The 20,800-nt window shown below is 47.6% G+C and overlaps 1 protein-coding gene across 3 annotated transcripts in view; it reads right to left on the reverse strand.

Annotated features, from left to right (window-relative positions):
• Nucleotides 1–17,761: 17,761 nt before the first annotated feature.
• The window catches only part of HRH2 (histamine receptor H2), a 38,949-nt gene continuing 35,910 nt past the window's right edge, over nt 17,762–20,800 (reverse strand). For 2 of the 3 annotated variants that reach the window (XM_084795431.1, XM_084795430.1), the window contains one exon: nt 17,762–20,560. In XM_084795431.1, the coding sequence (XP_084651557.1) occupies nt 20,368–20,560 (193 nt within the window). In that variant the 3' untranslated portion in view covers nt 17,762–20,367. The remainder of the gene's footprint in view (nt 20,561–20,800) is intronic. The other variant, XR_014781818.1, reaches the window with a different exon arrangement.

The following is a 20,800-nucleotide window of genomic DNA, read 5'->3' on the forward strand; positions in this document are numbered from 1 at the left end:
TCTGGTTTTGGAGAGATGACTATTTCATCCTGCTGAGACACACTGTAGCTGTTGCAGTTTTTGTTTATTTGTGGGGCATACACTCATTATTAACTCATTTACTACTGTCTACAGAGACACTTGTATTTTCCTGCCTGGCATGATGAAGAATGAGCACACTCTTTGCTCTAGCCTCGTAGGATGACTAGACTCACAGATAGGTCCCCTCTCTGAGAAGAGACTGGATACCTTCAGCCAGCCCTTCGGCATGACAGCTAAGACAGGAGTGGTGCCATAGTTTGGACATAGACGGTCCCCATATGTAAAGGTTTGGCCCCTCAGTCCACGGCACTATTGGCTGAACAATCCTAATCCTGACTACCAGGTGTGCCTAGACCTTTCCCTGACCCAGATCTCTACAAGGCAACCAGGCTTGCAGGCCAAGGAGATCTCTTTTAGAGCTAAGGGCGGGACATCCTGGAAGGACTGGTAGTTGGAGCTGTTGTCCGATGGTAAGGCTTGCTGTCGCCGGGAGCCCTTAGCTGACCCTCATGTTCCCCAGTTATCTATGAGCACATTCTCTGAGATGTCTGTGAGCTGAGCTCACTCAGAGTCAGGTCAGGCTGGGCGTCCTGGACCAGATGGGCCATGCGGCACCAGTCCTCAGGACAGTTAGAGAGTCCATACAGCATGGAGGGGCGAGCTGACAGCGGGGCTCCAGCAGTGACAATACTCAGTGTCCCCAGGGAAGGACAAGGCAAGAGTTGCCCAACTTTAGATGCTGAGACTGAAGAACATGGTGCTCATAAATTCCTGGTTCTTGGTAGCCCAGGAGTGGACTAGGTAGTGCAAGGTTTGAACAGAAAGCCAATGGGGGACCCCCACCCCCGGCATGGTCATGGATGGGTAGCCTTACTGGAGGGAGAGATGCTTTACATTACCAGACTGACCCCTGGGACACCTGCCAGGCCTCCCATTCTCTCAGGATGGGGTTTCCACCCTGTCTGAGCCCCCCTAGGAGGCAGCAGGCGGGCACTCAGAGGCAGCGGCGGGAGGGAGGCAACGCTTCTCTGGCCCAGCCTCATAATTAGACCCTTCAATTGCAATTACTTTTGCAATTAGCTCAGCTGGTAATTGGAACTGGAGGTGGTAATTTCTGTCCTTCACGGAAGCAAGCTCCCTTTGAATTGGGCCTTACTTAATCTGTCCAGGATGCTGGGTAGTGCTCTGGGGAGCACTCCACTCTTGGGCGCAGCACTGAGGTCACAGCCTTGGGCTTGGCACAGCACAAGGATTCTGCTGAGTTCTCAAAAGTGAGACCTGGGGCATGGGTGAGCAGGAGAAAAGGGCAACTCTACTCTTCAGCTTTGGAGAGCTTGGAAGGGCAACATCCCAAGGGCCTCCATAACTGGAAGTCATGAAGCAAGCCAGTGCAGATAGGCAGCCTCCACAATAGCCTCCTATACTTCTGGTATTTTTGACCCAGTATAACCCTCTCTCAGAGGGTAGGGTGGTGTAGTGCTTTCCTTGCTTTGAATCACTAGGCTATGACAAGGGTTGCTATGATATTTGTTGTCAGGATTTATCTGTTAGAAGCTTTATGAGTCAATGTTTGGAGGCAATAAGGCTTGAGTGAAGCAGGGGGGTGGGCAGGAGGGAGGGCAGGAGGATGGGCAGGAGGGAGGGCAGGAGGATGGGCAGGAGGGAGGGCCTCCATGTCCTTATTACAGCTTTCAAAGGAGAGGATGGCTGAGCTTTGAGGCTTGCTTGATCTTGCCACGTGGTACTCTCTATCAAGGTCCTCACTGCTGCCTAGTGTCCTGTGCTTGGACTCCCCAAGCTCTTGAACCATGAGCAAATATGCTTCTAGTCTCCATGAATTGCCTATTTGTGCAGCAGCAAATAGACTAAGATAAAGGTTATATCAAAGAAAAGAGCTCACCGTTTCATTTTATCCCACTTTTACAAACACCGAAAATGTCTGTGCCTCCAGTCAATAGAGCTGTGGGTATTTTTCCTTTCTAAGCAAGCAGTTGTATGGATTCTGCAGCAGGCATGAGAAGGCGCCTGTACTTCAGTACTGACGCAGGCTTTGCTAGCTACTGCAGGCTGAGCTCTCAGGCCCTGGACTGACCCTACTTTAGACACCACCGGTCTCAGACACAGGCTGTGGCCTGAGCTCCCTGACAGGCTGGCTGCAGATTGGGATTTCATGGCCACCTCCCTGGGCTTGATGACTTTGTTAATGGGGCTTACATAATCCAGGAAAACATGTTTACTGGCTTCTTACTTGCTGATGGGCAGCAGATGGAGATGCACAGGACAAGGCAGGAGGAGAGGGACTCGGAGCATTGGCTATGCCCCTCCACAGTGGTCTGCATAAACTCAGGAATCTGGAAATTCTACAAACATGTCTTTTGGGGCTTTATGGAGAATTTGTTACTCAGGCATGATTGAGTACATCAGTAAATATCAGTGAAAAACAACCTCCTGCCTTTCTTCTCCAGAGGTTGGGGGAAGGGACTGGGAGTCATGTCTTGGTCTTTTTAGTGACTAGCACCCATCCTGAAGCCATGCCATCATCTCTGGATTCTATTCCTTTGTTAGCACACAAAATATATCTTTATTAATCCCCGACTTTCATGGGTTTTAGGTGCTCTGTCTTAGGAAACAGATGAAAGTCAAATGCACACTTCACCATGTCATGGGTGTTGCCTCATCGTAGCGTACTCTCAGTCCCATGGAACAGGGTCTAGTGAGTGAAAATACAGGACAAACATGCTTTAGTTGACTGGCTCACTCAATCCAATTTGAGCAGGTCACCAAAGGCGATCTCCACGCTGAGAATCTGACAGCAGCTCAGTCCACTAAGCAGAATGCCTCAGTAGTCCCAATCCGGACCAACCTGGAGAGCTACTGGTGTTCAGCTTGTGTTGGAAGCCCAAAAAAGCTGTGTTCTAATGTCAGAAAAAAAATATCATCATCATCATCATCGTCATCAGCAGCAGCAGAAGCAGCAGCAACAGCACCAGCACCAGCAGCAGAACAGGTGAACTCATCCAACAAGACATCAAGACAGGCAGCCAAAGACCAACATTAAAAAAAAAAAACCTCACATTTAAAGTGGGTCTTCCCAGTTCAATAATTTCAATGGACCCAGTCAAGCATCCCTCACAAGTGAGGGGCAGTTGGAGGTCAGAGTGAAAAGCGGGGTCCTTCTTAGCGGGGTCTGAGGATGGTCATGGAAGACACTTTGTTCTATCAAAAGCAAAGCAGAGACAAGGTACTCCTAGTGACAATACCAGAATAAGAACAACCTCAGAGCCAGGTGCGGTGGCGCACGCCTTTAATCCCAGCACTTGGGGAGGAAGAGGCAGGTGGATCTCTATGAGTTCGAGACCGGCCTGGTCTACAAAATAAGTCCAGGACAGCCAGGGCTACACAGAGAAACCCTGACTCCAAAAATGAAAAACCAAAAACCAAGCCAAACCAGAAAGAACCACCTCAGAGAGAGACTGTTGTTGTTACAGATACCCAGGAGGCACAGTCTTAAGGATGAAGGGCTAATTTTGATTCTCGGTTTTCAGGCTGAAGTCAGCTAGAGCCATTACTTCAGGGCGGGAGTCAGGGAAGAGAATCCTGGTAGTTATCATGGCAGTGGAATAAATAGGGGTGGGGTGGGGGATGCTGCCACAAGGAGGGGGGGCCTTCCCAGTGTGAGTTCTAATGACACACTTCCTCCAGGAGGCCCCACCTCCCAATGATGCTACCATATTATGAATACACAAAGGGTTAATCTATTGATTAACTCAGCATCTTCCTGATTCAGTCATCTCTGGGGACCAACTCATAGACATTTGAGGAGGACAGTCTAAGATCCCAACCATATGCTTCTTGACTTCTTCTGTAGAACAGAGATCTATTCACCCAAAGTTGGGCACAAATGACAGACAAAAGCAATGATTCTACCCAAGTCTAACCTGTGGATCAACAAATCTCTTGGAGTATTGGAGTTACTTATGGAGGCATTGATGAGGGGTTACTCACAAGAGCATGGGTAGTTCAAGGCCTGGAGAGCCCACATGGGCATGGGTAACAACTCATTAAAGCTGATTTTTTTTTTAACTTTCTGTCCAACTTGCAGGTAGCCACCAGCAAAGGACTGCCACCTTCCTAGCACTGTTTATTGCCTGCATTGCACCACCTTCTAGAGAAGTCTATGAACCTTTTAGCCTCCTGAACTTCCAAAGCCCTGCAAGTGACCTCAAATAATATTATTTATTATTTTATACCTGTATGTAATTTATTTCAATTATATTCACCTCTCACCTGTCCAGTTCCTCCTGGATCCCCCACTTATCCCTCCTCTCAACTTACTGTCATTTTTATTTTTATTTTTTTCTGTAACACACTGAGTCCAATTAGTGTCCATATAGCCATGAGTGTGGGACCATCCACTAGAGAAATCTACCAGGATTCACTCTCTTAATAACAAGTGGCTCTTCTTCTAGCTACCATGAACTGTTGATAGCTACTCAAAGAGCTCTTGTGTCTCTCCACCATCGATTCTGAAATGTTAACAGGCTTGATCTTCTGTTGGCAAACCTAACTGCTTTCCCTCCCCCCTCCCTCTGTGTAGCCTTGGCTGTCCTGGACTTGCTTTGTAGACCAGGCTGGCCTCGAACTCTCAGCGATCCATCTGCCTCTGCCTCCCAAGTGCTGGCATTAAAGGCCTGCGCCACCACACCCGGCCCTAACTGCTCTTAAGTTCGTGAGTGCAGTGGTCCTGCCATGTTCAGAAGAGTGAGGGGGGAAAGAGGAATAGTAGGGGTGACTAAGTGGACAGAGAAATGGGAGGAGAGAGAAGAGGCAGAAGTGTGGCGAGGAATAACTAACACTGAAGATGTTTGGGAAAGCCATATGAGAGCACACTATCTTACACACACACACACACACACACACACACACACACACACACACACACACACACACACCTGCACACACCCCTTACATGGAGAATAACACTCCTTTGTGCAGCTTCAGGTTGCCAAGTGAAAAGTCCAGTGTCAGGCGTGGCATACCTCCCTCTGTTTTTCGCTTGAGGGAGGAGGTCCCAGACATTCCCCAAACAAGACAGCTTGCTGTCATTTTCTCTAGGTTGCCCATCAGAACTTGATGGTTTGATTCTACTGCTGAAGACACGACACGAAGACTCGGAGAAATCAGGCTGGAAACAATGCTGAAGTGTCCTCCATGAGAGTAGCTTTCACAGTACTGAATGTGCTGTGCAGACTGCAGAAAGAGAAAAGGCAGTGGTCATACCCAGATGTGAACTCTCCAAGCTACAATAATGACAGGCCTGGCAACATATGCTCCTGGGTGCAGTAGTGGCATGGATGTTATAAGGATAACCAGTTGTTTTCTGGTTCCACGTAAAGCCCTCTCCATAGGATGAAACTCATGCCTGGTACTGTAAATCTGGTCAAGAACTCCAATTAGGGACCTGATCGGTGAACCTATTACTATGACTTTGTTAAATGGACACAGTATCAAACTGCCTTCTAAATACGAATCTCTACCCTCATATATAAGGGCAGTTCCTCATCAAAGAACCTTCTCTGTTCAGCAGGTTGTGGTTAATCTGGAGACTTGCAAAAGGTCAAAGGGCAGAGAACAACTGTCTATGAAGGTCCGAAGGACACAGGTCTTGGCTTCTCTGTTAGAAGGGAAAGACACACCTCCAAGGAGAACCCGTCCTCCCCTCCAGAATTTTCATTCCATTAGACCATCAACATTTCATTGGTTCAGTATGGGATTTCAGCGGAGAGGGGACAATTAACACAGGGACTATTACAAGTTCACCAGATGGCTAGAAGAACTGGGCAGGCTGGAAACTATGGTTGTCCTTAGAGACCCATGCCTGGTGATGACCTTGCATCAGAAAGAGCCATATTGCTACCCAACCCTCTACCTTCTTCATAGAGGAGCCTCAGCTGCAGAGATTCTGAGCTCAGATGCTCAGAAGACCCAGAGGGCCAAGCAAGCACCTGATATTTGCATTTGATTTGGGCAGGAGGACTTCATAAGGCAGGAAACTGTGAGTGAGAGAGAGAGAGCCCACCAATTGGGCAGCCCTGACTGAAAACTGATTGCCAGGGCAGTAAACAGACAGAACAGTAGTACAATCCGCATTCTCAGCATTACCTGAGCAGTCTCCTTTCCCCTAACAACAGGCTAGCTTCGTTGGTTTTGAGAATGCTGGCCTGGAGGAAGAAGGATGGATGGGCTGAATCTTGAGAAATCCAGGGTCCAATTCCTTCCACAGGGGAGGGGATGGGGTTTGGGGTGGTGGTATGGTGGGGCTGGATGGGGTGGTGGGGGTGGATGGAGGGGTCAGGGTGAATAGAGGGGTAGGGGTTGGTAGAGATGGAGGGGGTGGTGGGGGTGGTGGAGGTGGAGGGGGTGGTGGAGGTGGTGGAGGTTGATAGAGGTGGTGGGGGTGGTGGGGGTGGTGGGGGTGGTGGGGGCGGTGGGGGTGGTGGGGGTGGTGGGGGTGGTGGGGGTGGTGGAGGTGGATAGAGGTGGGAGCTGGGGGTGGGGGATGGAGGTGGTGGGAGTAGGGTGGTGTTCACATTCTATTGAAATTCAGGTGAACACTGAGAGACTCTTGAGAGCAATTGCTTTGGCTCTTTCTAATCTCCCCACTTCGTCCTCCTCCTACTCACAGGACTTTCACCTTCCCCCACAGATTTTCATTTTATTTTTTTCAAGAAAGAACACAAAAAAATTGAGAGTTTTTGTTAAAAGACCACAAGATTGCAAAATCAAACTCAATCAATGTGCTTATATTCAAACATGCTCTGCGAGCACCAATATTTTTACCAGCTTGTAACGTGCAACTGAATTCAAAACAGAGAAAGCCATTTTAGATGGGCTAGGAAACATTATCTCAAGCCAGCAAGTCCCTGAAGAAAGGGTCCTTGACAAATGTCCAGCCCCAGGATTTGCTAAACCTGGAAACATACTCTGTTTGATAACTGTGAAACTGTTCTTGGCTTTAAATGATGTGATTTTGAAAGTAAATGTTTACTAGTGAAGCTTTACCAGGTAGGCCCTCAGTGCTTTGCCTATTTTATTCTTTCTTTGATCTTGGTAATTCTGACTACTCCTGTTTTCCAGGTTAGGAAATTGCGGTGCATATGACTAGGTAACAGGTCTCCAGGGTTCTCCTAGAACCTAGGTTGGAGTCAGAACACTTGTCTCATGGTTTTGTGGTATAGAGAGAAGTGTGATTCCCTTGGGCCGTGGCTCCAACCCTGGGGCTTGCATATTTTATCTTTGGTTAACATGAAAATCGATTCTGTAGACCATGATGCGATGAGCCTGATGAAATCTGGGCCAGGGGGAAGAGGGGCATCCTCGGCTCCTACCCAGTGGCTCTGAGGGTGATTTGGGGATGCTTCTGGTCAACAAGAAATTGGCTGCATTTTCTTGTACTACATCTTCTTCCCATGACTGACCAAATTAACAGTTCTAAATGATCAAAATAAAAATTAGGATTTAAAAAAAAAAGAAAAAGAATTTTAAAGAAGCATGGCCTTGTGGACGAAGAGACATGAAAATTTCCCCAGGGCCTCTTCCTTGCCCCTTGGAGGGACTACAGGTGCTGACCTGTGAAGGAATTTCTCAGCCAAAACCCAACTCAGATGAGGACCTTTAACTTCTAAGCATGTCCTTCTGTCAGGTCCTCAGTGCCTCTTGCCACTTGGACAGTAGAGTGGGGATATGGGGTGGGTGTCTATCAGATGCCATGGCCCTCAGGCACGGGAAACGGCCCACAGGGGGATGTCACAAATTGTGATGACATAGGGATTTAGGGGGGAGGGCAGAGATTGAGCTCATTTATATCCTTAAGATTTTAGGGTATCAGGATGGGGTTGGTGGTGGACCAGGGTTTGACTACATCTTAGAAAAAAGGCTAGAGAATGGCCCTAAGTATGTGACTACTTTTATGTCCGTTTTACACTCCATAAAAATGGAGCAAAGAACATGCCTCCCCCACTGCCCTGAGAGATTCCTTATATCAGAAGTTGTGGCAGAATTGGGGATACGTTTCTGTTTTAAGCCCTTGTCTGGTATACATGAAGTGCTGGGTTCAGCCCTAAGCACCATACAACGGAGAAGAGGTGACCACAGGAAAGAGCTCATTAAGAATAATTTTAGTGGCTGGTGAGGTGGCTCAGCAGATGAAGGCATCTGCCGCCAAGCCTGACAACATAAGTTCAATTTCTGGGACCCACATGGTAGGAGGAGAAAACTGATGTCCACTGATTGCCTTCTGGCATCCACGTGAACTCTGTGGAACCCTCCCCTACACATTTTTATGTAACCATGTTTGACAAGTTATGCTGTGCAGACATTAATATCTTGTATTTTGGAGAGTTTTAAAAAGGCATCTCTTGGTATTTGAGATTTGTTTCATACTTTGGCAGCTCTGAATTTTCCCTCTAGGTCCCAAGTATTTTTGCAGACTTATGGTATCTAATGAATAAATGGTCCTGCCAGCAGGGGGCACACTATCCATCAGCTGTTTCCAGAACCCAAGATTGCTGTACAAGATCTAACCTGTGATTCCTACAAATGTAAAGTCCATAGGTGACACTTTTTACTTGTTCTGCAGGGGACAGCAGGGAGCAGGCTGGTTGGCAGGCACAGACTCTCCCGAAACACTAGAGGTCCTGTTTCCTTTTTTTTTTTTTTTTTTTTTTTTTTGGGTTTTTCGAGACAAGTTTTCTCTGTGTAGCCGTGGCTGGGCTGGACTCACTTTGTAGACCAGGCTGGCCTTGAACTCACAGTGATCTGCCTGCCTCTGACTTTCTGCATGTTAGGATTACAGGCCTGTGGTATTTTTCTTAATAAAAACTATACAGTCGGCTCTTTGAGCTAAGCAGGTCCTATGTCTGTGTATTTCAAAATATGTTTAAAATTGTGTCCTGTTGCACATACAGGCAATTTCCCCCTCATTATCATTGCCTAAACAACATTGTGTGATAATTGCTTAATATTTACGCTTAGAGATGGAAGTCTGATAAGTACACAGATGCACAGCCAATTGAACAAAATGCTACATCATCTCTGAAAGGGATCTGAGCATCTTCAGGGGACAACTGGCAGAGCCAGAACCAATCACCTTGGAGTACAGAGGACAGCTGTGCAGAGAGACAAAATCACTCACTCATTCACTTGCATGATCACAGTGGGGCCTGTAGTCTACAAATTAAAAAAAAAATGTTTCTCCCCTTAGTGGTGGCTATTATTCAATTCTTAAGTTTTCCTTTGGGAAGAATTCAAATCAAATAACTTAGTGGGAAGCGCAGAAGGGAGCTGTAGTTTAGAGAATGCTGTATTGTGGTTGTTGGTAAGCCTAACAGCTCTCTCTCCGTCTCTGTCTCTGTCTGTCTCTCTCTCTCTCTTTCTCTCTCTCCAAATGTCCAGAGTAAGTAAAGATACAGAGAAGGAAAACAGATTGGGGATTATGGGGGGGGGGGGAAAGGAGAGGGAGATGTGATCACAAATGTGTGTGATGGCTCTGGGGGGGGTGTGATGAAAATATTTTTGAATTGCTGATGACGACACAACTTTGTGAATATATGGCATACATTGAACTGTATACACTGAAGGCTGAATTGCATGGTATAGAAATTATATATCGTCTATTAAAGTTCTGCGGTGAATGTTCTGCCGAAGAGATTTTTTTCTTTAAATCCCTTGGTAGGGTCCTCTCTGTTTTGAGTGCAGTGTGGGAGCCACACACACTTCTCCAGCTCCGAGGGAGCACGGGTATGGAGACGGAGTTGGAGAATGCACGGCTTAGGCCCACTGTTCCAGGCTCCCTCCCTACTCTGCCTAGCGAGTTCAGCCATTAGTCACGCTCTATGCTTAGGCTGTCTTCGGTGGCATGTCTTGGAGGTGACAGGCTTTAAGAACAGAGAGAGTCGGCTTCATTTCCCTTCTCACCGCATAATGTGACTCTAAACGGGTCACAACTCATTCTAAATAACTGCTGCGGTCCACCAGGAACTTTTGTGTTTTATACTGCAGGTGGCTTGATTTCTTCATTCTGGTAACTTCTGTCGTTTGTTTCTCTTGTTAGCAGGGGGTTCTTTGTGGCGGATGTAACCAAAGGAAGAATTTGTATCAAACTGTGATCAGGGCTACTGTTTCTTGAGTGCCCTGCCTGCAGTGACAGGTGCCATCACTCTTCAGCTGCTTAGATCACACCAGTGGGCATGACCAGGTGTCATTTGGGAATGTGTGTAAGTTAAATTCATCCTCTTAGCCCAGTGGCCCTGAGCTCTTCCTTCCCTCCCCATCCCTCCTATGTTCTACCTGCCACCTCAGACCGTACCTCAGACAGTCCTAAATCTTACTCCATCATCAGGCAGCCAATGCACTTTCTAACTAGCCCAGGCACTCCACAGAACAGATGGGTCCTGTGGATTGTAAATAGCGTGGCTAGGGTTGAGAAAACAGCTTCTAAGTCATAGCTATTTGGTGTGCAGAGTACACTGAGCTGCAGAACACTGAGACGCCTCAGAAACAGCCTCAGCAGTGAGATCTTACTGACTCAGCTGCCCCTCACACCGAGAGATGCTTTTTCCAAAGTTCCATTATCAGCCTGATGGTAGGCGCTCACAAAGGAAATAAATGGTGAAGCTTTTACCCAGAAACCTCATCAACCAGAGATTAATTTACAAGGTAGAGGATACCACAGCCAGACTTCTTACAGCCTGTCGCCTGCTCTTCTTTGAGTTAACATATATGACGTTAACGTAGAGGACAATGACATTTTTGCGGGCACATACATTCTTGTGCCTACATCCTACTTTTCCCTGTCCCCCTTCCCTCTCTCTTGCTGGCCCCTTTCCTCCCCTTCTACTTTCTTGTGAGACAACTTCCATTACCCAGGACTGTCTATCTTCATGGTGAGATAATCTTTGTCCACCATATGATCACTTCCTCTCCTCTCCCTCCTATAACGTGGGTGGCCACTCCCACCCCCAAGTACCTACCCCGTTTCACATAGTTCAGAATGTTGTGAAAAGTCTTGGGTCTGGCCATGCTGCTGTCTCACATTCTGCAGTGTCCCTGTACATGTATTTAAACATGAGGTTTTCTTCTGTTAATCAGCCTACTGGAAGTTTCTTTTGTCAGTTAAAGGCCTTTCTCTTCCACACGCACGAAGAAAAGTGTCCCCAGTGTCACTCTTTCACAGATGATAAAATAAGATGTGCGAGGCCTTGTGTCTGTCTCTTGGATTGTCTCTCTGGCTTGGTCTCTAGATAGGATAAATGCTGGTTCCCTGGAAGAAGGGCATGTGGTAAACTCAGAAGGCTCCTATCCTTACATCTCTACAAAGCATCAAGTGTCCAGAGTGGTCCTGAGTCGGTTCTTACAATCTGGCCTGAACTCCTCTGAGGATGGTAAGGAAGAGGGCTGTTTCCCAAAGGCAGGATTGTGGTGTTTGCAGGATTTGGGCTGGGGAAGCAGTGTGAGGTGTGTGTCTCCATGGACTGGGAAGCAGGAAGGCCCAGTCAGTGTGAGGTGTGTGTCTCCTATGCCTGGACCTTAACACATGGGGGAGCCTGGAGGATGACAGGGGGACATCAGGCAGGCTTGTCTAAGGAGCCTGCCCTGAATCCACAGGTATTTAGACAGGAAAGCACTTAGCACTTAGGAGGAAGTGTTATAGGCTCATGGGATTGGGCCTGGGATGGGGCAGAGCGTCATGGTGGGAAGGGTGCAGGCACGGAGCTGCTCACCTAAGGTTTACTCACTTGCTGCTTTATTCACTGGCGGAGCTAGTATTCTCACGATCAAATCACTTCTCAAAATCCCACTACCTGGGGGCTAAGCATTTCTATAGGAGCCCTTAGGGGACATTTTTTAGATTCAAATCATAACAAATATCACCTAAACTCTTCCATTGGATTCTTCCTCTAAGCAAGCAGAACCTCATTAGAATTTTTCTGAGGATTCTCTGATGGACTGCAACGTAGGAGAAACTGGTTGCTCTCAGCAGCTGAGGATCTGGAGTTCAATGCCAGCCAGACACTATGACCCACTAACTCTGAGGTGTTCTGGGAAACACAGTGAGGAGACAAAGGGGCTTGGAAACTGGTTAGTTAGGAGTCTATGGAAGCCTTGGTGTAATGGTTTGAATGGGATGTCTCCCATAGGCTTGGACATTTGAATACTTGGTACCCAGTTGGTGGTTCTGTGTGGGTAAGTGTAGGAGGTGTGGCAGGCTGGAGGAGCTATGCTTCTGGAGTGGACTTTGAAGTTTCAAAGCCTTGTACCACCCCAAGTCGGTTCTCTCTGCTTTATGCTTGCAGTTGGAGATGGGAACTCTCAGCTCCCAGTTTCCAGTGTCAGCCTCAGGTGGGCATCACTTCCATGTTGTCTCCACCATTATGGACCCTGACCCTCTGAAACTGTAAGCCCAAATAAACCCTTTTCCTAGAAGTTGTCTTGGTTGTGGTGTTTTATCGCTTGAGAAGAAAAGTCACTAAGACAGATGACAAAGCCTAACCTCCCCGCCCCTGCCATGGGGGTTGGACGGAGGCTCTGTGGCACACACTTGAACTTTGTGTAGAAAGCATTCTCAGGATGGCAGCATCCATGTTCTCTGTGTCCTCATGCTTTCTCGAGTTCACCCAGGGTCTACAGGAGGTAGGCACACCCACAGTGCAGAGAAGCAAGGAAAGAGCCTCTTTGAACACACCCACCCTCATTTCCTCCTAGAAGAATTCTCAGGACAACATCTGAAGCCGAGAACCGGGAGCAGTCTGGTCAGAAATTGCTTGAGAAAAGGCTTAGTGATGTTATATAGTTTTATTTCTGAGTTGTTGATTTCTGAGATCTAATTGTTTATCATCTATCTATTACACCTATCCATCATCTATCTATCTATCTATCTATCTATCTATCTATCTATCTATCTATCTATCTATCTGTTGTCTGTCTGTCAGCTATGTATCCATCATCTATCTATCTATCTATCTATCTATCTATCTATCTATCCATCCATCATCTATCTGCCTCTATCTTCTATGATTCTTCTTTCACTTGTCATCTAGTAGCCTTCATATGTTCCTCCTCCCCTTCCACTTCCCTTTCTTCCTTCTTCCTTCATGCAACTGTACATCTTTTACTATATATATATGTCTGATATTATACAGATAGCTCTACAAATATTAACTCATTTAGTGCGGTTAATAAAAATTCAGGTTTACATGATTCTTCTGAGAAAAAAAAAATCTAGACCCACCATTCCACACAGCAGTCCCACTCCACCACCCAGCCCTTTGTGCAGTGCCTCTGGCTGGAGTGACAGCGTTGCTAATGTGCTTGTAGAGGGCAAGGCAGGGCCATAGATCAATAACAGGGATACTGATCAAAAAATGGTTGATGTGATCCTTCTTCTTTGTCCTACGCTGGTGAACTTGGGTGGTCCCTGCAGGTGTCCAAGCCGGCCAGGGATGTGTCTGAAGTGTCCTTGTGAAGGAGTGGCGCAGAAGGATGGGAAATGATGGGCTATTTTGAGACTGGGAGCCGAGACAGTTTGAAAATAGGGGTGATGCTCAGGCTGAGATTTGGGGGATGATGAACAGATAAAGGTAGATTGGGAAGAAAATCGTGTAAAGGATGTGAAGAGTGGGTATGTGCTGGAGCTGCCGGGTCCCTGAGCAGGATGGAGGAACAGCATGAGCTGAGCCAGGGCTGAGAGTCTGAAGAGAATTGCTGAATGCCCCATTTGGGCAATTACAGTTGAAGTGGCAGGGGTGGTGGGTGTCGGGTCACGAACGGCCTGTATGCAGAACACCGTTAAGTCCAGCTATGAACTTAGGCATCTCCCTTGTGGGGAATGGAGTGGGGTGTGGAGGAGACTGGAGATGACAGTAATGTGGCTGACTCGGGAGGCACAGAGGATTATGGGAAATTCCAGTCTTCTCCATCCCTGAGGCCCTTTCTTTGCAGAATTCCGGAGTTGGAAGGTTTCAGCTCATATTGAGCTGCTGCCTCTGGCGAACTAGATGTTCGTCCATTGTGGTGGACGGTGGCTCATCGCACCATCTCAGTTGCACACGAAGAACAGATTTACTTGCTTCACCTGTGGACTGGCCATGGACTTGCTTCCATTACCAATGTATCTGCCCAGAACTTTGACATGAGCATCTGACTCTGGAGTTGTTCATTTGTGCCCTGCATTTATTTGCATGAGAGCATGCTCGGATGGACCCAAAGGTCCTAGAAGAGTAGAGGGAAATTGGACCATCCCATAAAAGCCTCTTCTCGGTTAGTCAAGCCTACACACTCAAGAGCTGCCACATGCTGCAAGTTTGAGGATGTTTGCTACACAGCATCGCTGGACACCATTAGCTGCTATAGCCTGCTGTGGTTGTGTGTCTCTGATGGGGCCAGCTTTCTTAAAAGAGATCTAGGAGGAAAGCAGGACTTAGAGATAATGAGAAGCCCAGGATAAGTCCAAGGAGATTTGTGAGTAGTTCTTCTCCATAAATTTTTTCTACTGTCCTGGTAATTGACTTGTTCTAACTTCTAAGGGATAAGAGAAGTTGGGGTGGAGGGGCAGCTTCACTTAGACACAGGTGTGCTGGGGAGCTATGGGGGGACAGGGCCTCCCCGTTGGTGCTGGTGCAACTGGGAATGAACCACGCCTCTTTGGAGGTACCTTGACAACAGGTGACCTCCCTACTCAGAATCCACTTGTATGACCAGATGCTGCTTGACTCGTGTTGGGATTATTTCCCGGTAAGTCAGCAAAGTTTAAAAGCAACAAAGGGCTGCTACACTGACTCCATCTAACCCAGTGATACCCTCACCCAACAAGCTTGCATACTGCAGAGTGCTGGCTGCTCACCTTGGTGATCCCGTGGCTGAGTAGGAGCTGCAGCCAGCTGCCACTCAGCATCACCAGATGGGATCCCGCTGCATCTGTCTAACCTGGGGGAAGATGGAGGTTCTTTCTACGTCACTCAACTCTCACATGTGTCACTCTCACCTCACCACAAAGAAAGGATCCTAAGTAGAGTCATTGTAAGTCGGCGTCTGTCTGTGTCTTGTGGCAAGCGTGCACTGAAGGCCCAACAAAGAAACACCATCTGACCACCAGCATCCCATTGCTTAAACGTAAGAAGTGGTTCCAGTGACTCAATGTTTGTGGCTAGGAAGGCAGACCCATCAACAAGGGGACGAGCTCCCTTGGCTAAAAATAATGAGGGAGACTTTCATGTTGCCATTACAGTTGAAACTTGAAGACATAGTGTTGAATTCATTCCCTTAGAGACGTAGCAACTTTAATGATAATAATAATAATAATAATAAAAATCAGCCGGGTGTGGTGGCACACAGCTGTAATCCCAGCACTCAGGGAAGCAGAGGCAGGCAGATCTCTGTGAGTTCGAGGCCAGCCTGGTCTACAAAGTAAGTCCAGCACAGCCAGGGCTACACAGGGAAACCCTGTCTCAAAAAACCAAAAAAGTTAATAATCAAATTTAAATTAAGCACTGTGCAGCAACCTGAGGCTATTGATTCATTAAAAAAAAAAAAATCAGGGGAAGAGAATAGGACAGGGGCTTGCCAAATGAACTCCAGTTTTCCTTATAACATTATAATGTTTTAGTTTATATGTCCTTTTAATTTTTTTAGTGCTTTTCACTGAAGCAGAATAACATCACGTTGCCCCTTCCCTCCCTCCCTCCAACCCCTGCCACGTCTCCCCACGACTCTCAAGTCAACAGCCTCTTTTTCTTTGATTATTATTTTTGCCTACATATACAAATCTATGCAAACACATACAAGTACAACCTGCTAGTCTGCTTTTGTTGGGGGTGTATGTACAGCTTCAAGGCTGATCACTTTACATTGCAAAACCAGTGGGGAACAGGATGAGCTCAGCTCATCTTTGGGAGAGGCTAATTCTCCTCCTCCCAGAAGCCATTGGTTTCCTGTCGTTCTTGGTCTAGGAGGAGGACTCTATGGAAGTTGGCTAAGGGCTGGGTTTCGTGAAACTTTTTCTCCCTTCCCACAGTGACATGCCCACAGGCGTTCCTGTTACTCCCATCTTGTTTATTTACTTATTTCCCTTTTTAAGAGACTCTGGAGTCACTTATGCGCTTAAGAGTAAAAGTCAAATTACAAGTCAGAAAAGACACAGGCTGTTGAGCTGTGTCCTCAGCCGTGCTGTTAACTGGGGCTGTTCATTGATTTGGGTCCATGTTTCTTGCTTCTGGCCCCATTTTGTGGGAGGCTGACTGACCATCACGGAGATGGTCGCTGGAAGAATAAGCCTGGGGGAAAAGGGCTTGAAGACACCAATTGAAAATAATGGTTAGGAGGCTGGAGAGATGGCTCAGAGGTTAAGAGCACTGTCTGTTCTTCCAAACGTCCTAAGTTCAATTCCCAGCAACCACATGGTGCCTCACACCCATTTACAATGAGATCTGGTGATCTCTTCTGGGGGGCAGGAGTACATGCAGGCAAAATACTGTATATGAAATAAATAAATCTTAAAAAAGAAAAAAGAAAAAAGAAAATAATGGTTAGGTTTGTCTGGGAGCCACGTAACCCAGAAGGCATGTCCTTTGGGGCCATGTTTCTCTGGGACCCAGGCCAGGCTTATGGTACACATGAGAGTTCCGGCAGCGCCCCGGGGAGTGAGCTCCAGCTTCCAGGGGCAGTAGCATGACAAGGTGTGAGAAACCCATCGTGTCCCATGACCTTGAGCAGGGAGATTGGGAACAAGGTGCTGACATCAGCAATGACCTCCAAATAATGAGTTACAAGTCCCTTAAGGCTGTTAATGGGTGAAGGGAGCTCTTTTCAGCCATCTGGTAAGTGACCTGTGAGGGCTGATGAATTCTTACCAGAACATTTGCAATTCTGACGGGAGACGCGTGCCTACGGCTATCATTTCTTGCTCGAGTGACCTAGAGGGAACCAACCCAAGCGTGTTAGGCTCCTTTCCTGCCTTATCTGTATGCTGATTAGCTGTCTCATAAACACTGGTCTGGAGGACCACTGCCAATTGGGTGAGTGAAAATGGGCTTCCTGGTACCCTGTAAGGTCTTCCTACCAGCTCAGCTGAGGTGAGATTTTAAACTGGAATCTTCTGGAAGAGCAGTCAGTACTCTTAAGCGCTGAGCCGTCTCTCCAGCCTCTGCATCAGGGGGTCTCACTGAACCTGAAGTTCATTTTTGCCACTGCTGGCCAGTGGGCCTTCAGGGTCTTCCTGTCTCTTCTCTGTGGTGCTAGAATTGTACTTAGGTACACTGGTGCTTGTATCTTTAAGATGTGGGCTAGAGACTTGAACTCGGGTCATCATATGAGGAGGGTAAGCTTTCTTCTACCTCCTTAGCCCTAACAACTTTTAAAGGCAACTTCCAGTCCTGTTTTTTGTTTTTGTTTTTGTTTGTTTGTTTTTGTTTTTGTAGACAGGGTTTCTCTGTGTAATCTTGGTTGTCCTGGACTCACTTTGTACACCAGGCTGGTTTTGAACTTACAGAGATGCTTTCGGTCCTTTACCCCAGCCCCCCGCTCGCCCCCCCCACCTCCCACAGAGTCTTCTCATGACTTTTCCTTCTAAATCAAGACACCACATGATTAAAGTTTGGGAGTATTTCATTTGCCAGGGAGGGAAGGGGAGAGAGAGAGAGAGAGAGAGAGAGAGAGAGAGAGAGAGAGAGAGAGAGAGAGCGCAAGGTGGCATCTGCTTTGATAGCTTTATTGGAACATGGTAACACAGAGCATGGATATGAAGTTCCACCTCAGCTGTTCCTCCCGCTGGCATCACGCATCCCATTTGTGCTGCCATGAAAGGCCCCAGAAAGCTCACGTTTGCAAGTGTCCTCTGAAGTGGCAGGCTGTTCCTGGGCACTGTGGTCTTGAGCCCTGATTGGCTGCCTCTCTGATTGGGCAGGTCCATTTGCACCAGAGGTCTTGTGCTTCCAGTTAGTTGGCTGTAACTTAAAAGACTCACCTGCCATAGACCCCTGAGAAGATGTCTAAATGCCTTTCTGGGGCTTTCAGAGGGAATTTGACAGAGTCTCACTGGTCATCTCTTGGGGGTCATCACACCAAATGACGCCTTGAAGTCTATTTGCAGGCTAGCTCCTAAATTATTAGTGTGGACCATTCTTTGCACACTCGCCTGACATTTTTTCACTAAGTTTCTGCTATGTGTGAACACTCTTCTGGGGGGTCCAGCAGGCAAAGGTCAGCAGAAGGAACTCTTGTGTAGGGGAGGCAGATGGTGTCCAACAAACTACAGCCCAAAACTCCCATGGTGTGTGGCAAGGGCCTGGTTTAGGATGGGTCATAAGGGACAAGGAAAAAATCCTCAAGGAAATGGTATTTTAGCTGAGACTTCATAGTCTCAACTTGTCCAGAAGACAAAAGGTCATGAAAATAGCACTCTGAGTGCCTTGGTTGCTAGAAATAGTAGATCTAAATAAAACGATAAGACAAACAAGGGTGGAATTAGGAGAAGGCAGGGGATGGGGGAGGGTGGGGCAGGGTGATGCTGCAGGGACTTGGAAGCTGACAAGGTCGGGCCAATTAAAGAATGGCCTATCCTGTTTATGACACAATAGTACATGCATTTTCACAGCCCACCAAGGCTGTTGTGTGGAGAGCTGACTGGAGGAAGCAGGGAGGGGTGCTGGGGGGGGGGGGGAAGGGTAGAAAAGAGAGCTATGCAGATTTCCCAGTTGTCTTGATGGAGACTACAGTAGCAGGGTCAGCTGAAACAGGGAGGATGAAGATAACAGTTGGATGGAGGATATGTAGGGGCGGGGTTGGCTAAGACTCTAGGGTCTCACCATGAGGAGCAAGGTAAAAGGAGGGGCTGAGGCTGACCTCAGCTTTTGAAGTCCAGGACGTGTCCTTTGCCTGAGGAGGAGGTCATTAGAGAAACAGGCAAGGGAGACGTTAAGAGAGCGTAGTTGTGGACTTGTTAAAGATAAGGTACCTTTGAAATATCCAGGTGGAGGTGAACCGTGGCCTAAAAGCCTTGCCTACAGCTTTAAATCAGTAAATCTCTCCTTAGGTCTTGAATGCCGATGAGGTCCCAAAGGGAGACCCAGAATGAGAAGTCTCAGCACCGAGTCCCCAGGGAGCGGTCACATCTAATGGTTTGTGGAGGACGAGTCACAAAGTTAAAGAGTGGACATGGTAGGGGGCAGGGGAAGGTCTTGAAAAACAAGGAAGCAAGAATATCAAGGAGAGGTTGAGGTTAAGGAAAGGCAGTGCCTTTGAGAAGCCCTGGGGGGAGAAGGCCATAGACACCGTCATCTCTCTGGAGCTCTCACTAACTCCACCTCCCTAGTTTCTGTAGTTCTCTAACTACAGAAAGACAGCTTAGCCGTCTATACGGAGGAGTAGAGAGCTGCCCAGAGGGGCCAGGCAATGTGCCCAGGTCACGTAGCCAGATGAGAGTGTCATTGGGTCAACCCGCACATTTGTAACCTCTGCATTTTCCCCAGCGTCCACTTGTCCTTTCCTGGGGCTCAATAGGCAACCTTTGCCAGCGTGGAGGGCCCAGACTTGCTAGAGGATGATTAACTGAGTTGGGGAACTATCTTGATGCCTCTTCTGAGTGGCAATATAGTGTAGTTTAGAAAGCATGGACAGAAGCCTAGATTTTTATCCATCCATTATTGATTCATGACCCATCCATAACCCATTCATCCATCCATGCATCCATCGATCCCTCATCCATCCATCTAACCATCTATCCATCCATCCATCCATCCATCCATCCATCCATCCATCCATCTTCTCACATATCCACCCTCTCAGTACCTCTACCCCAGGCACACTTTCTAGCTGAGTGGCCTGAGGTACATTCCTAACTCCCAGTTTCTATCTCTGAAAAGTATTGACAGTGGTGTTTATCCTAAGCATTTGCATATAACTATGAAGGCCCATGTATGGAAAGTACCTGGAACCTAATTTGGTGTTCACAAAAGGCAATTTCTCTCCTTTGCCCTCTCTCCCACTCCCTTCTCTTCTTTTATGCTCATATTAGACCCCACAATCTATGCACACCTGTGTGTGCACTTCTGTTCTTCTGTCTCTGCTCATGACTCCCAGAGCCATCATCAATGTGATCTTTGAGCCCAAGGAATTCAGCCTAAATGAGCCTAAGCACCCATCTGGAATCTGCTCATAGGGCGGCTGGACTGTGTGCTCTGTGAGCCCAAGGCTTAGTCTGAAGTTTGTCCTCAGTGGTTCAGGGGGCTTGGTCCACAGGGACTCGAGAAAGGCTATCCAATGATAAGGCCAGTATCTTGGTGTCCTGGGCAGGAACTATACAGCCTCACAGGGCCACACCCCCACTGCTTCCTGTGATGGTGTCCTTTCTGTCTCCTCAGACAGTGGCTCCCCTGATTCCTCCTCTGAGGTGCTCTTTGGGTGTTTCTGGAGGAAAGGAAGCCCCCACAGACTCTTGCAGCAGCTTAGGAGGTTATTGGAGCATGTGGTGCAGGACAGCGCTGTTTTCCTGTGGAGACACAAGCACAGGTCAGAGCTGGGGTGATGTCATGGCTAATCATGGTTGTCACCTTGGCATACATGGAAAGAGGGACCCTTAGCTGAGAAGCTGCCTATTAGATCGCCTTATTTGTGGGAAGTTTCCTTCATTGCTAACTGATGTAAGAGGATCCAGCCCACGGTGGGTGGTAACATCCCTAGGCAGGAAGGTGTGGGCAAGCCAGTAAGCAGCTGTCCTGTTTGTTGGTTT

This window comes from Acomys minous (assembly GCF_964271855.1).
Source record: "Acomys minous genome assembly, chromosome: 9".
NCBI classification, from domain to species: domain Eukaryota; kingdom Metazoa; phylum Chordata; class Mammalia; order Rodentia; family Muridae; genus Acomys; species Acomys minous.